The sequence below is a fragment of the Mya arenaria genome, chromosome 11 (genome assembly GCF_026914265.1).
Source record: "Mya arenaria isolate MELC-2E11 chromosome 11, ASM2691426v1".
NCBI classification, from domain to species: Eukaryota; Metazoa; Mollusca; class Bivalvia; order Myida; family Myidae; genus Mya; species Mya arenaria.
The window spans coordinates 3171471-3188663 of NC_069132.1; the positions used below are offsets into that span (position 1 = coordinate 3171471).

The window sequence follows — 17193 nt, forward strand, 5'->3', positions numbered from 1 at the left end:
CAGAGTACACAGTCATCGCAACCCACAGCAAGCAGCACACAATCTCAGAGCACGCAATCATCGCAACCCACAGCAAGCAGCACACAATCTCAGAGCACGCAATCATCGCAACCCACAGCAAGCAGCACACAATCTCAGAGCACACAGTCATTGCAATCCACAGCAAGCAGCACACACTCTCTAAATACACAATCATCACAAACTTCAGCAAGCAGCACGCAATCATCGCAACCCACAACAAGCAGCACGCAATCATCGCCACCAACAGCAAGCAGCACACAATCTCTGAATACACAATCATCGCAAACCTCAGCAAGCAGCACGCAATCATCGCAACCCACAACAAGTAGCACACAGTCATCATCACCAACAGCAAGCAGCAGACAGTCGTCTCAACCCTCAGCAAGCACCACACAATCATCGCAACCCTCAGCAAGCAGCACACAATCTCAGAGCACACAGTCATCGCAACCCTTAGCAAGCAGCACACAATCTCAGAATACACAGTCATCGCAAACGACAGTTAGCAGCACGCAGTCTCAGAGAACACAGTCATCGCAACACACAGCAAGCAACACACAATCTCAGAGCACGCAATCATCGCAAACCTCAACAAGCAGCACACAATCTCAGAGCACGCAATCATCGCAACCCTCAGCAAGTATCACACAATCTCAGAGCACGCAATCATCGCAACCCTCAGCAAGCAGCACACAATCATCGCAACCCTCAGCAAGCAGCACACAATCTCAGAATACACAGTCATCGCAACCCTCAGCAAGCAGCACACAAACATCGCAACCAACAGCAAGTAGCACACAATACCAGAGCACACAATCATCTCAACCCTCAGCAAGCAGCACGCACTCTAAGAATACACAGTCGTCGCAACCCTCAGCAAGCAGCACACAACCATCGCAACCAACAGCCAGCAACACACAATTCCAGAGCACACAATCATCGCAACCCACAGCAAGCAGCATACAATCATCACAACCAACACCAAGCAGCACAAAATCATCGCAGCCCTCAGCACGCAGCACACAGTCATCACAACCAACTGGTTCTGGTAGTTCACTGTCGACTAGTCTCACAACAACTCAAACATTGTCAACATCTCAGATGATAAGTTCAGTGGGCTCAACAACAGGGTTAGGGAATTTGACAACCTTAGGTAATACTACAGTTGCTCAAACGATGATATCTGGGCAGACACAAAACCCCGCAGTTAGACTTACAACAACTTTACAATCACCTCAACAGACTTCGCAGACAATTACGGGACAATCCACCATTTCGAATGTGTCAACAGCAAGCTCGGGACAACCTATAACAACAACGGCATCATCCATAGTCACAACACATAACCCGTGTAATGACACTCTGGATTGTAAGCTATTGGACACATACTGGCATATTTGTGGAACAATGGCTTCTGCCAAAGGTTGTCTCACGCATTGCGGATACTGTGCTTCTGGTGCGCCCATAACACCGTGTAATGACAAACCTAATGTGGACTGTGCTGTATTTGACAGCTTGTTGGGCATTTGTAAAGACAAAACCACAGCTACAGCGGCAGGGTGTATAAAGTTCTGTGGTTTTTGTCCATAACACTGATAGTTAGTGTTTGTTAACGGGCACAACAAATGACATAGTGAATTAATAGTTTTAAGTATGGCACTAATTTTGTTTAAGTCAAATACTTATATATTGCTTTTTCCAGTTGTTTGCATCAACTTGCACGTGTTAATATTGTGTAAACGGTCAGGAAAATGCGTTTGTAGTTTTACTGGATGTGTCAACGTTTACATGTTTCTGTTGTTGATAATATATACAAACGAGCAATGAATAAACATTTTGTTTTCTGAAACACTGATTTTTTAAATAGAAATGTTCGGTGGGGGTTCTTTGATTGTGTAAAAGTATGGAAATGTTAATTTATTTAACAAATCCATGAAATATTAAAAGATCATATAGTCGACGATGGCGAAAATTTGCTCTTTATTCCACGAAAATTAACACAACCTTCATAAGGCCCAAAGTAAATAAATGATCTGTTACTGAATCGAGTGTGTATAATGCTTAACAACATTTCGAAGTCGAAAACGGACAAGGGTTGAATTCGCTAAAATGAGAGCAATATGTTAACTTATAAATAAAGAAGTTATAGTTATTGTTAAAACATTATGCGTAAAATATATTGATAAAAAGGGCGGAGCGAACGTACCCTGTTAAATAGGTTCAAACTGAGTTTAGAACGTGTTTAAAGCAGTAGGGAAATCCGATTATGACGGCATGTCTGTTAAGTTGTAAATTGTTATTCTTAGCGAATAAGCTTGGTACGTAGGTTATTATTTAAGAGCGGTTACTGCGTTATATGCATGATTGTTGCTTTCCAAAAGCGCTGCAGTTTGTATTCAAGTTCTTATTTAATTACCTGATACCCCTGAGAACAGCGTGTGGTGAAGTTTTAACGGTTATATGAAATCATTTTATGGGCATGCAATTATGCAAAACTTGAACCGAATTCGTAACTTCCACACAAATGAGTTACTATAATATATTATATTTGCGCAAATTCTAAGTTGAAAAATGTACACAACAGAAATAGTTGTTACGTAATCAAAGTTGAACATTACATGTTTTCCATGGTGTTAAACGTCTTAGTTGAAAAAGGGCCATTACTCCGGCATTAATTGGTGGTGTTTAAAGTGACACTCGTATTAAAAACCAATACATACACACGTATTACAGACATAAACTTTGAGTGATAAACCTTTAACTGCTTACTAAATAATTTATGGAAAATATTAATTACTGATAACAAGATTGAGAACGTGTATTTAATAGCTGAAAACACACAAATATTAAATAACTGGTGGGTCCTAAAATATTAACAGTGATCAACTATCGTCTCATTAGGTAGAAAAACCGTGTGTGTTTTTCAAATTAAACACGGTATCCTGCGTAAGAACCATCGTTTTCGATATTTATTCATCGTTTTCGGTATATTGAATCCATTGTTATAATTCTGGTACATCGTATTTGGAAGAAAGAGTGCGAAGTTGGCCTGTTTTTATAGTGCTCAACATGTGTATTAAATATTATTCAAATTCGTTAACCTGTTCATGAGTAATTGTCCGGACATCCGCAAATTGTCAGTTGAAATGGGACATTGTCCGTCCAGAATTACTGATTCGTTACCAAAGGCGTCCTTGACCTGTTTTAATGGTGTTTAACGTCTATACCAACACTCATTTGAATCAGTCACCCTTTTCCGGACACCGTATATTTGGCAAATTCTAAGTTGAAAAGATCGGTACTAAAATTCAGCTCGACTTGTATTTTATGTCCTTATATCATTTAAATCCGTCAACTTTTTAATGAGGTATTGTTCGGACGGTCACGCGACAGTGCGATAACGAAAACGCGATAATACGACAGTACGATTATGATAATGCAATAAACTATCGTGTTTTCACCATCGTACTTTCGCGTTTTCACCATCGTATTATCGTGATTTAGCGTTTTTCATCATCGTATTATCGTACTGTCGCGTTTTCATTATCGTACTGTCGTGTTTTCATCATCGTACTATCGCGTTTTCATCACCGTACTGTCGTGTATTCATCATCGTACTATCGCGTTTTCGTCTTCGTACTGTCGTGTTTTCGCCATCGTACTATCGCGTTTTCGTTATCGTACTGTCGCGTTTTCATCATCGTACTATCGCGTTTTCACCATCGTAGTTTCGTGATTTCGCCGCGGTTTTCATCATCGTACTATCGAGTATCGCGTTTCAGATCAACACATTCATAGGCGATGGCCCTAACGGCATTCCGTAGAAAACGGACCATTATTCAGTCAAAAAACAGCGGTATGTATTCAAAGTTTAACTGAACTGGTAATGTATGTTATTGTCAGAGCATGACCGACCGTACCGACCTTTCGACGAACAGACCGACCAACTCTACCCCACACCACTCCCTAAACTTTGTTTTGTAGTGGTGTTGCAAATAATATCAATTGGCCATGATACGCTATCGATGAAATGCTATTCTAAGTACTAATTATGTTTATATATTCTTATTATTTTCTTTATAAAGAGACATATAGAGCTACTGACGTGAAAACCCGTTTTACTCTATCTACCGATTTGTCTATACACCAGCCTTTAAATAGTAACATTAATCATATGGAAATTCCTTCTTTCGATTTCGTTAATACATTGACTGCTCCTGTTTAAGGTGTTATTGTTCTGATCACATGGTTGTTATAACCCATGATCTAAATAAATCTTGAAGTATTGAAATCTTGTAAGTATATTCAATCTCATAACTAACAGTAAACAATACTTAACTGATAATCAGTTGTTTACAAAAGCTCTGACATCATCAGTCTGTAAGTGTTTTATAGTATGCCCTTAGTAATAATCTTCCTTAACTCTCTTTTAATACGTAGTATTTTATTTTATTTTATCAAAGCTGGAAACGTTAATCGGGTATGATGAACATTATATAACGCCCTGTTAAAACAACACTCTCACAGACTGACCGTTTTGACAACTTTTTATTACTTTTTAGCTAACCAGAGCACGAAGTGCTCAAGATGAGCTATTGTGATCGGTCTTTGTCCGTCGTCCGTCCGTCAACAATTGCTTAAAAACATCTCTCCTGAAACTACCAGGCCAAATTTAATGAAACTTCACAGGAAGCTTCCTTGGGTGTCCCTCTACAAAATACACCAAGGGGTCACGATGATAAACAACAACAACAACATCAAGAAAATGGCCAACTTTCTAGTTTGCTTTAAAAAAACATCTCCTCTAAAACTACCAGTCCACATTCAATTAAACTTTACAGGAAACTTCCTTGGGTGTCCCTCTACAAAAATACAACAAGGGGTCACGATTGATCAACAACAACAACTACATCAGAATTGCTGACTTCCTGTTTCTGCTTAAAAAAACCCATCTCCTCTGAAACAACTAGTCCAAATTCAATGAAACTTTACAGGAAGCTTTCTTGGTTTACCCTCTACGAATTTACAACAAGGGGTCACGATTGATCAAAAACAACAACAACAACAACAAAATGTCCAACTTCCTATTTTGCTTAAAAAAAACATCTCATCTAAAACTACCTGTCCAAATTCAATGAAACATTACAGGAAGCTACCTTGGGTAACCTGCTACAAAAATACAACAAGGGGTCGCGATTGACCAACAACAAAAAATGGCCAACTTACTATTTTGCTTTAAAAAACATCTCCACTGAAACTACCAGGCCAATTTCACTGAAACTTTACAGGAAGCTTCTTTGCATGACCCTCTACATAAATACAACAAGGCATTGAGATTGATCAACAACAACAACAAAATGGCTGACTTACTGTTTTGCTTTTAAAAAATAAAAATCTCTGAAACTGCCAGGCCAAATTCTATGAAACTTTACAGGTAACTTCATTGCATGACCCTTTACAAATATAAAACAAGGCATCGTCATCAGTAAAGATATGTTTAAAATTGTAACATTTTTATTAATGCATTATCACAGAGATGTGGCCCTTTGCTTAGGTGAGCGTTTAAGGGCCATCATGGCCCTCTTGTTTTCGTCTTGGAATGAGCCAAATTTTGCATAAATGCCTTTAACCAAGTGAAATAAGAAGGCAGTCTGATCGTAGTTTTCTTATTTATGGTCGAATATGGGATGTTTTATGTCTTATATGTTACTAACGGTTTAAGAAATTTTTGGCTTCTTTTCAAACTATTGAGATATGCATTATTGTAAGTTATCTTCCACAGTGAAAAAGTCGATCGAAGGACAAAACAAATTAATATTTTAAATCTTAATTTTGTATTTTGTTTTAAGGTTCAATAATTAGCAAGCATAATGCATACATCTGTTGCAACAAGTTCAGGTGTAATTAGGAGTTGAGCAAATTTAACGAAATCATATATTTTTTTTATCAGATTTTGGATCAAAAAGCATTTGCAGTTTATTTCGGAAAGGTCTGTTGACATTATAAGTATGTCTTTAAGTCAAAATGGCACATACTACCTAATCAACAATGGCTTGTGGTTTCTCGGTGGCACAATTTCAAATAAGACAAAAATGCAAATGCTTTTTGATTAAAAATCAGACAAACTTTATGTTAGTTTGGGTTACATATTGTCCAAAAACAGGTAAGATAGTTAGGCGTTTTCAATTCTTATATGTATCCTTTATTAGGCTTTATGTAAAATATTTATTGTCATTATTCGGCAATGACGTTAAAGAAATCTTAAGTATAAACTTTAAGGGTTTTAAAACTACATATTAGAGCACACACTTCATTTTTAAGCCTACTTAAGTTCAATGGACCCTATATAGTTGATTAAGGGAGTTGACATTTTGAACATAATAATAAAAGGAGTAATCAAACGTATAGCTAATGTAGTTTATGAAGATAACACATATTTAAGTACATCCGCATCTTGTTTACAGTTTGGCTTTTAACAACGACTAAGTGATGTTATTCGATATAAATATTGGAGACACACCATTCTTGATCCTTTTTTTATCACATTTTAGACCACCAAAATGACATCTGAACCGGACTTGAATGTGATTGTCGAGCAGATAGGGAAGTTAGAAATTGAACCCGACCGGCGTGGTATAAACCCCAATAAAGAAGAACTTTCCGATCTAGAATCTTCCTCACTATCGTTGGATGGAAAAACAAGCTTATTGTCAGACAGCAGCCTCGCACCACGTGGTCCAACTAGGAAAAACAGACAAAGTGTACAGTCAACACCATACCGTGTTAGCCAAACTCGATCAAAAGGGTCACTGTCTATCGCGGATGAAATTATTGATATGCAAGAACAGTATAGTAATGCCCATCCACGCGGTAACTTGTTACCCGATACACAGTCTGATATAAATCCATGGTCTTATATGTCGCAACAAAATCAGACGAGCAAAAATACTGGTACTGAAAACGAGGATGTGTCTTTTATTGATGAGCTTTTGTTTCCCACACATACTTTTGAAGGCATCAACTCTTCTCCTTCACCAAGTTTTACACCAAGTCCAGAGATAAACTGTTTTTCTGAAAAAACATGTCCTACAATGAGTTTTGCGTTTGGTCAAGACTTCAATTTTGGTGACGGAAGTGATGATTTAAAACTTATTGATGAACTTATTAACGAAGATATCGTTAGCAAAGCACAATCTGGTGTCACAAGTGATTCAGACTTGCATCCTTATGTAGAGTATCTACAGCGTGATGATATTAGATTACAGCAAAAATCCAACTTGACAAATGCAGAGGGAAAAAACCAAGAGGAGTCTTTCTTTGAAAAGCCTGACAACATCCCCTTGTTGCTATCACCAACTCCTGCCATTTATCAAAATGTAAATGTTGGAAATATGCTAAACCAAAATTCACAATTGGAGATTTGCCCACCATTTTCTTCGACATTCAATACAAATGTTACATCAACCCAGATCGATTCGACTAGATTCGGTTCGGATCTACAAAAAAAGCTCAAAATGACAGCAGTTGGGCACAAGGTTGTTTTGCTGCACATATGGGTACGCCAGTTCTAAAACAAACTAGCTTTAATTCAGATATCTGTCCAAAACTACCTATGCAAGAAACGCATTACAATATACCTTCTAGTATAAATGAGATTTCAAGAGGCAACACAGTGACTTCCTTTCATGATCTTATGCAATGCGGAAACCAGAGTGCTGTCTCAAGTACTACCCAGCGAGTCCGGTGAATAGTCAGCCAGTGCAGCAGAATATTCAATCATATCCAATAGCACTGAACCGGTTAGACATACAGCCAATTCAACAGAATCAACCTCGTATTCAACTGTCACATTACACACATAATCAGCCAATTAGGCCTATACTACCGAAGCCACTGCAATCGGAAAATGCAAATAAAACCCAAAGACTGCAGTCGACACCTAAACACAGTCCTGTTCCAAGAGACAAGCGTGCCCCCTCAACACGAAGTGTTGGCAAAAGTGAGTAAAGTTTGGTTATCTTTTATCTTAAATACGTGTTAACGTTATGCTGTCAAGCACCCATCCAGATCCAAATTGTCATTATCAGCATTCGACATTGTGTCCAAAATACATTTCAAATTAAGCATTCTCAGTTTTTTTAAAGTAATATTGTGTGACTTAGATCTGTGTGAACTTGATTTATGTATAAATACAAACATGAATGACCTTATGCATGTGTAAGAATGACATGTTGTATATATGAAATAAACCTATGTGCATGTAAATGTATGAAAAAAGTAAAGTAAATATAGTGGTATGTTGTTATCAATGTGAATAATGTAAAAGTCAGCCTCAGCATTAATTGGGTATGTAGTCAAGAACTAAAGGCGTATCCGTTCTTTCAGATGTACAGAAAGAGGCGAAGGCTAGGCGCGATGTCAGCAAACTCACTACAGGAGATTTAGAGTATGAGGTCCCAGAGAAAGGAGACACCATTGTTCATGGATACGCCTGCCTAAACCCACCCAATCATTATCTTCTAAAAGCTTTGCTAAAGCGGCTTAAACAGGAGCATATGATCGACATCATCAATAGAAAAAACAAGAAGAATCAAACTGCATTGTATTGCGCTGTACGACTGGACTATGACAAGGTTGTAAAAACTTTGATCGAATTCGGTGCTGACCCAAATATCAAAGCCCAGGTGAGTGATTAAAATTGTAGTAAAAATGAACTGATACAGATCATGTTGCCATTTCTTTCCTCCCAACATATCGATGTTTTGTATTGTTATACTTCAGGTTTAAGAATACTTGGTACAAATGACGTTGTTTTTACTGTATATTAGACATATGTCAGGGACCGTATTTAATATAACTTATATAAGTATTATATTTATCCTTAGACATGCCTCAGTGATTTAATTCAGTTTATTGGCCAAATATTTTTATTACAAATCAAAACACTCAGATTATACTATATTTTAACCTCCTCTAAAGTAAGATTATTGAATACGGCTCCAGATGCCAACATGTACTCAAAATCTTGAATTGCATTCAACTCAGAATGGCGATGAGCAGTCTGCGGCCATACACCATGCGGCCATGTCTGGGACTACAAAAACCCTTCTAGCACTTCTAGAAGCTGATAAAATCTTTATAGATTTAGACAATGGTCTCGGTAAGTCTTATTAGAACTTAGAATATGTGTTGTAATGATTCAATAATCGTCAATAGGCACCCAATATCTGCGATAACCGATTATGACCGGCCATGATGATTTTTTTTCTGTATATATATATAGCAACATTTGTTGAGATATAACATCACATATTAAAGTTGGTGGCATGAATGTACCAAGAGTTATAAACTGTCATTCAGTTTTTAAAATATTTACTTAATAGAATATGCTAAAGTAAACAATAATATTTTCATATTGAAAAAAACATTTTGATTATTTCCGATCCGATGATCGATTACGATTTTTTTCGATTAACCAACACTTCTGATTTGTCAGTTTACATAACTGCACAGTTTAACGAGAAAGTACTGCACTATAGCCATTTTTTCAGATCTGTGTTTTAATGTTCATTACATGTTAACTGGCTTTTATAACAGTAAGACCCCTAAAATAGCAATGAACTATTGGCATTTTCTTTGTAGGACAAACAGCACTTCATTGTGCCATTATAGCCCAAAAAGAAAAGGGCATTCCTAGAAGGGATGTAATGGAAAAACTACTGCAAAAGGGAGCTAATTATCAATCGCAGGTATGTGTAACACAGTTAGGGAATTTCAAGATTTGTGCAAACTTGTTCACTAGCAGTTCAGTTGCTGAGCTTTGTTTATCACGTCTGTCTTTCAGACACAGTGGGCCTTTTTATCAAGAAACATAGGTGCAATTTTGTTCCAAGGAGGGATTTACAACAGTAGTACAGCACTGTTGAAAATCTATCCTAGAGAAAATGCTACATGTATTAAGATTCATGAAACGGTCTTTGGTTTTAATTCAATGTCTGTTTCCGTTTTATTTAACTGCTGCATTTGCTAACATAATAACTTATGTACTTAACTTAACTACTGTGTGTTTGTTTTCTTCAGGACAAATTTGGAAGGACCCCGCTTATCTACTGTGTCCTTAAAAAACAAATGGATCTATTGAAAATTCTCCTTAACCACATTGAACCAGACAGGCAAATAGCAGCTAAAAATATGAAAGATCATTTTGACAAGTCAGCAAAAGACTATGCCGAAGAAATGAAAGACAGTGATGATATGGATTATTCAAATGTTTTATTACATAGTCCGAGGTGATTCTTAGTAAAGTTTAGTATGTTCATGTATTGATGTGCAATAAAGACTTGATCATTTCAACTGTTTTAAGCCTTTTAAACTACTAGCGGATCCAGGGGGGCTCACCCGGCACCCCCGCCCCTCAAAGAAAAAAAATTCTATGTAGGAAAAAATATAACAAAATACGCCAAAAATGCACCATATCAAACTATAAATTGTTAAATATTAAAAACGGGAGTACAAAAACCAAAACCCCCTACTATAAATTTAAAACAAATAAATTTCGGTTCTGAGCAATGGGCGCAAGTCAAAAGGTTACGCACCAAAGTAACTCCCCCTCTAACGTCGAATTCTGGATCCGCCCATGTTAACTTTAGTGTAAATATTGTTTTGCTTATCAGAGTACATCTTGATGGTGATAGAGAAGAAGTAGTTCCCCCACGACGACCCATGTTTATTATTTCGGTTGGATGCTACATATGAGCTACAATATCAGTGAAGTTGTAATAGTCAGGAGGTGTGGCGATATGCAGCCTCTATTTGTAAACAGTGTCACTGCCTAGAGATTGTAATAGACAGGGGCTATGGCAATATCTAGCCACTTTGTGTAAACAGTGTTACTGCCTAGAGGTTGTAATAGTCAGGAGGTATGGCAATATCTAGCCACTATATGTAAACATTGTCATTGCCTTGATGTTGTAATAGACAGGAGGAATGGCCATATCTAGTCATTATATATAAACAGTGTCACTGCCTAGAGATTGTAATAGACGAGGTAATGGCCATATATAGCCACTATATGTAAACAGCGTCACTGCCAAGAGGCTGTAATAGCCAGGAGGTATGCCAATATCTAGCCACTATATGTAAACCGTGTCACTGCCAAGAGGCTTTAACAGACAGAGGTATGGCAACATCTAGCAACTATATGTAAACAGTGTCACTGCCTAGAAGTTGTAACTGAGAGGAGGTATGACAATATCTAGCCACTATATGTAAACAGTGTCACTGCCTAGAAGTTGTAACTGAGAGGAGGTATGACAATATCTAGCCACTATATGTAAACAGTGTCACTGCCTAGAAGTTGTAACTGAGAGGAGGTATTGCAATATCTAACCACTATATGTAAACAGTGTCACTGCCTAGAGGTTGTAATAGACAGGAGGTATGGCCATATCTAGCCAATTTATGTTAACAGTGTCACTGCTTAGAGACTGTAAAAGACAGGAGTTGTGGCAATATCAAGCCACTATATGTAAACAGTGTCACTGCCTAGAAGTTGTAACTGAGAGGAGGTATGACAATATCTAGTCACTTTAAGTAAACCGTGACACTGACTAGAGTTTGTAATAGACAGGAGGTATGGCCATAAATAGCCATTATATGTAAACATTGTCACTGTCTAGTGGTTGTAATAGACAGGAGGAATGGCAAAATATAGCCACTATATGTAAACAGTGTCACTGCCTTGAGTTTGTAATAGACAGGAGGTCTTACAATATCCAGCCTCTATATGTAAACAGTGTCACTGCCTAGAGGTTGTAATAGACAGGAGGTATGGCCATATGTAGCCACTATATGTAAACAGTGTCACTGCCTAGAGGTTGTAATAGAGAGGAGGTATGGCAAGAATTAGGCACTATATGTAAACAGTGTCACTGCCACGGGGTTGTAATAGACAGGAGGTATGGCAATATCTAGCCGATATGTAAACAGTGTCACTGCCTAGAGGTTGTAATAGACAGGAGGTATGGCAATATCTACCCACTATATGTAAACAGTGTCACTGCCTTGAGTTTGTAATAGACAGGAGGTATTACAATATCCAGCCTCTATATGTAAACAGTGTCACTGCCTAGAGGTTGTAATAGACAGGAGGTATGGCCATATGTAGCCACTATATGTAAACAGTGTCACTGCCTAGAGGTTGTAATAGAGAGGAGGTATGGCAAGAATTAGGCACTATATGTAAACAGTGTCACTGCCACGGGGTTGTAATAGACAGGAGGTATGGCAATATCTAGCCGATATGTAAACAGTGTCACTGCCTAGAGGTTGTAATAGACAATAGGTATGGCAATATCTAGCCACTATATGTAAACAGTGTCACTGCCTAGAGGTTGTAATAGACAGGAGGTATGGCCATATGTAGCCACTATATGTAAACAGTGTCACTGCCTAGAGGTTGTAATAGACAGGAGGTATGGCAATATCTAGCCACTATAATATAACGACGCCTGTAGAAAGGGGTACAAAGTCGGCAATTTCAATTTCGAGAAAAACGTGTTTAAAGTGTTGTTGATTTATTTCACTGACTTTAATTGGTATAAGTGACCATTTCTTTGTTAGATTTATAAATTTTAACGTACAACAATTGTTTAAATTGCATCCATAAAATATACATATTCTCCGACAACGATATTACCGATAGCGACGAGTATAATAACAACAAGGTTATCTCCCTTATGCATATACGTAATTTCCGGTTAGTAATTGACAAACAAGAAATTTTCAAACATATACGTTTTTTGTCTTCATTTGCTGCTTTTCGAGGATGCTTCTGTCGAGTTTTGACAGGTAAATATCATTGCAGTTGTATACATTTAATATTAAATTTTATTATGTTAAAATGATATAGAAAAAGGCGAAATATTCGTCAATTGTCATAAACCCGGAAGTAAACAAACGGCTTGAACTGGCGGTTTTATTTAATTTCCATACCACATTGTCCATAATAATGAATGAACTTGTATAATTATATAAATTTCTCATCATACCGAGTCATATGCTTTTGTAGTCATGGGAGTAAAGTGTTCCCGATGTACATGTCAACGACACTGATGACATTTTAATAAGGATTTGTGTAACTTATGAATGACCTTCATTTACTAGAAAAACTCAACCTGTCCACGATAAGATTGTAGATAATTGAAATCTGTTTATGAGTTTTTATAACAACAATAATGAATTGACGAGAGATCACAGTGCTCTACATAACATCATATTGCTATCTTATTTCAGGACAGTATCCATGTTACCTGCCCGGCCCCCTCCATTACAGTTGGGACATTGCCTGCCAGTCTTCTTCCCCAATCATGCCCAACCGATTGGTCCAATATTGTTCAAAACTTGATGGAAATGCGGTGTCATCGTAGTTTGGAGTATGTGCAGAGCACTCGAGTATATTTTAGTTATTTATAACTTTAGTTCACAAATTAATAAACGGTTGTTAATTGACAGCTTTTTCCAAGCAAGGAGAAGATTTTTGGTTGCACACATGACAACCTTGTTATACGTAATCAGAAGACATATTGTGTTATACCGAATATCTAACTGGTTTCCATATTTTATTTTGAAATCATGCAATATTTTAGATAAACAAAATAGCATGTATAAAATAAAGATGTGTATCAAATGTTGCAGGACAACAAGCAGTTTATTTCTTCGATGAGACTGAATTAAAAGGGAGCAGACACTGTTGTGAGCATGATGATCACTACTTCAAGTCCATGGCTTGGAAAAGAAAAGCCGAAATTGGCACTTTGTCTTAGCAGGTAGATAATAAATTTTTCATATTAAGCCCTAAAGTAAAATGCTTAATTTTGAAAATACTTACCTAACAGAATTGAGCACTAGATTTTTAAGAGTATTCATCTCAGCGTTAGCCTTCTAATTGTTGTCAATTACATGTAAACAAATTAACCTTGACCATAACTCAATAACTGTTGAAATTGATAAAATACATCTTTGCATACCTGTTGCCAGAGGAAGAATGTATATGTGAAATTTCATAAGTATGTTATTTTTGTATTACATTTTAAATTTTCAACAATGTTAAACAAAAATAAACACTGTTTTAACTAGCCAAGTAACTCCTCCCATTGTCAAAACACTGGCATGATATCTTGATCTCTATATAAGTTTGTTTTTTGGTGTGTTTTATTGTGATGTCAAAATATGACTGAACTAGACATAATTTCTATCAATCCATACTTTCAGCAAACATGCCTGGCTTTGTGCAGTGCAGGTTTGCTGCATCGGTGAGGGTGTAGTTTACCTTGATGAAAACCAGAGCAGTTGTGTACCCTGAACTCCTTTCCAAAATCTGCATCAAGGGGATGGATCTTGAATGGCAGTGGTATTAACATGACAAGATCAGAGAGTACAGCAGATTAGACATTGAAAAAGACAGAGTGCCATAGACAGTCTCAACCAAAGCATTGAACAAACTGTACAACCTGTTAATTAACTTTTTAGAGCTGTTTGTTTGGACTAGTGTTTGACATTCAGAAATAAGTAATAACATTATTTCTCAGTATAAGAAATCTGTAGAAATTAGAAGCTGACATTTACTGTTACTATATAAACAAACCTCTTAGAGGTTTAGCCAGGTTAAAGAAAGACAGGGAGCCACAGAAAAGATACAGGTTTCCATGTGTCACTAGGACACCCTTCATTTAGCTGTGAAGAATTTTAACATTTTGAATGCTACAGAAAATGTTAGGAATATTGTATAATGTTTAATTGAAGTACTATTAGGTTTCAAGTGCCAAATATTTAAAGCCTGTGTGTATTTATAATCTTGTGAATATAAAGTTGTTATCAAAACAAAATCAATATTTGACAGTCTTAAGCTTTTAATTCTATGAAGGCAGGAGGTTGCCAATCTTACTCTTCATGACGGGTGCTTCCAAAAAAGAACAGGGTGCAGAAACCTTCCATAACTCTTGCTAGAACCCTAATATCCTTTTTCATCAAATAACAGTAATATTGACAATTAACAAATGATGCAGTGATATTTTTTTATGCTAATATCATCAATTTTTATTGTCATTAAGTTTTCTTATAGAATTGATTTGTACATGTAATGTATTGAAAATTGATACTTGTGGTTGCCATGGTTACAACTTGTTTCTTAGTGTAGTAATATGTTTTATACATATAAATACAATATTGCATTATGTAAACTTATAATATTTTAAGAAATAATGATTCAAACACATGTACAGAGACAATAAATACACTACTTTGTATTTTTGTTGCCATGGCAATGTTTCTGTGTATATTTGTTACATTTATTGTTTTTTATTACAGGATTGTCCATTAGTGAGATTATAATGTGTATAATAAGCATAGCTATAAAATGCATAGATACATGAAAATACCTATTTATGGATGTACATTTTCTTCATATTTCGATAATAGAATATATTTTGTACACTGACCCCCTTTGGACTTAAATCACCATAGCAACAAAAGTCTTAAACATTTTGAATATTTTTTTTTTAAATATATTTGTAAAGTGTCTGCCAATGCTTGGGTCATTTGAGTACTTTTTAAGAGCGGCGTGTGTGATCCCTTTTACGTTTAATATTGAATTGCATTGTATTGTGGTTGTCATGGTAACATTTTGATTGCCATTTAAAACTTCAATCATAATTTTACAAGAATTTTGTCACCAGTTCAATAATATGTTATTTTGTGTAAGATATATAACTACAAATTATATAAAGACATAAAAATACATGAGTTGTTTCATTTCTTTATCTAAAAAAATATGCCACTTTTTGACACTTTCATCAATAAATTGATCGACTCCTGTGCTTCTTTAAATCGTCATAACAACAAAAGTACTTAAGATTTTGACCTCAAATTTTCGCCAAATTGTTTCTAATGATGTACTCTATAAATAACTACCAAAAAGAGCAAATGTCATTTTTGCACCTTTGTACCCCTTTTTACAGGCATTGACACATATGTAAACAGTGTTATTGCCTAGAGTTTGTAATAAAGGAGGTATAGACATATCCAGCCACTATATGTAAACAGTGTCACTGTCTAGAGGTTGTAATAGACAGGAGGTATGACAATATCCAGTCATTATATGTAAACAGTGTTATTGCCTAGAGTTTATAATAGAGGAGATATGAACATATCTAGCCACGTTATGTAAACTGTGTCACTGCCTAGAAGTTGTAATAGACAGGAGGTTTGACCATATCTAGCCATTATATGTAAACACGGTCACTTCTTAGCGGTTGTAATAGACAGGAGGTACGCAATATCTAGTCAATATATTTTATCCGTGTCACTGCCTCGAGGTTTTAACAGACAGGAGGAATGAACTTATGGAAGATTTTGTGTATACTCTTAAAGTTCACATATCAAGGTGTTTTTTATCCAAATCCGTATTTTTTATTTTGAGACCCACAGTTTTATTCACAATGGTGGTGATTCTGAGCTTAAATCTGAATTGATAACCTGCATATCAATTTCCATGACTTATATCTAGTAGTTGTTTGCAATGTGGTCCTTGTATCAAGGGTTTTGTAAGTTATATATTGCCATACCGAACAAGAGCGTCAGCTACAACAAAATTGCCCGACCTCGTTTTAAGACACCAAGTTTTGCGATAATTGGTTGTAAGTTAGCCAAATTTAGAGAGCGGACAATGTAAAGAGTTTTTGCTAATCCGTGGGTCATAGCTCTGGAAGGACTGAGGCGGCATGACTGGTTATCTTATCGAACCTGACGGTAGTATTCTGCTTTTACACATTCTGACCAAATTTTGTGAGTATTTGCCAAATGCTTTTAAAGCTAATGATTTGACAATTTTAAAAAAAATCTATAATTAAAGGGTAATAACTCTCGAATGATTCAAGCGATACGACTGGTTATCGAAATTGTCCGAAATAGTATGGGTTTTTTTCCCATTCTGACCATTTGTGGTGATGATTGGAGAAAGGGTTCTAAATTCATTAATAAGACCGATTTTAGGCAATTTCTATTATTAAAGGTCTACAAATCCCGAGTGATTCTAACAATATGGCTGGTGATCGAACATGTCCGAGATATTATGCCTTTTCTACGATGGCACAGAGGTTATACCTGCTACCGCTC

At 36.4% G+C, this 17193-nt stretch overlaps 2 protein-coding genes and 1 long non-coding RNA gene across 4 annotated transcripts; all 3 read left to right on the forward strand.

Moving 5' to 3' along the window:
* The first annotated feature begins 4181 nt into the window (after positions 1 to 4181).
* LOC128208926 (uncharacterized) lies at positions 4182 to 7599 on the forward strand. The gene is made up of 2 exons (XM_052912646.1): positions 4182 to 4316; positions 6573 to 7599. Exon 2 carries the CDS (start codon positions 6582 to 6584, stop codon positions 7590 to 7592), a length of 1011 nt encoding a protein of 336 aa, XP_052768606.1. The 5' UTR covers positions 4182 to 4316; positions 6573 to 6581; the 3' UTR covers positions 7593 to 7599.
* Positions 7600 to 7719: 120 nt separating this feature from the next.
* LOC128208925 (uncharacterized) lies at positions 7720 to 10374 on the forward strand. The gene is made up of 5 exons (XM_052912645.1): positions 7720 to 8020; positions 8407 to 8705; positions 9067 to 9181; positions 9664 to 9770; positions 10102 to 10374. Exons 1-5 carry the CDS (start codon positions 7720 to 7722, stop codon positions 10312 to 10314), a joined length of 1035 nt encoding a protein of 344 aa, XP_052768605.1. The 3' UTR covers positions 10315 to 10374.
* Positions 10375 to 12555: 2181 nt separating this feature from the next.
* LOC128208934 (uncharacterized) lies at positions 12556 to 15819 on the forward strand. 2 transcript variants are annotated; one of them, XR_008256920.1, is made up of 4 exons: positions 12556 to 12870; positions 13315 to 13473; positions 13717 to 13847; positions 14293 to 15819. It is a non-coding gene; the product is annotated as an uncharacterized LOC128208934 (long non-coding RNA). The 2 variants fall into 2 exon arrangements; XR_008256919.1 differs by having other exon boundaries at positions 12573 to 12870; positions 13315 to 13454.
* The last annotated feature ends 1374 nt before the right edge of the window (positions 15820 to 17193 follow it).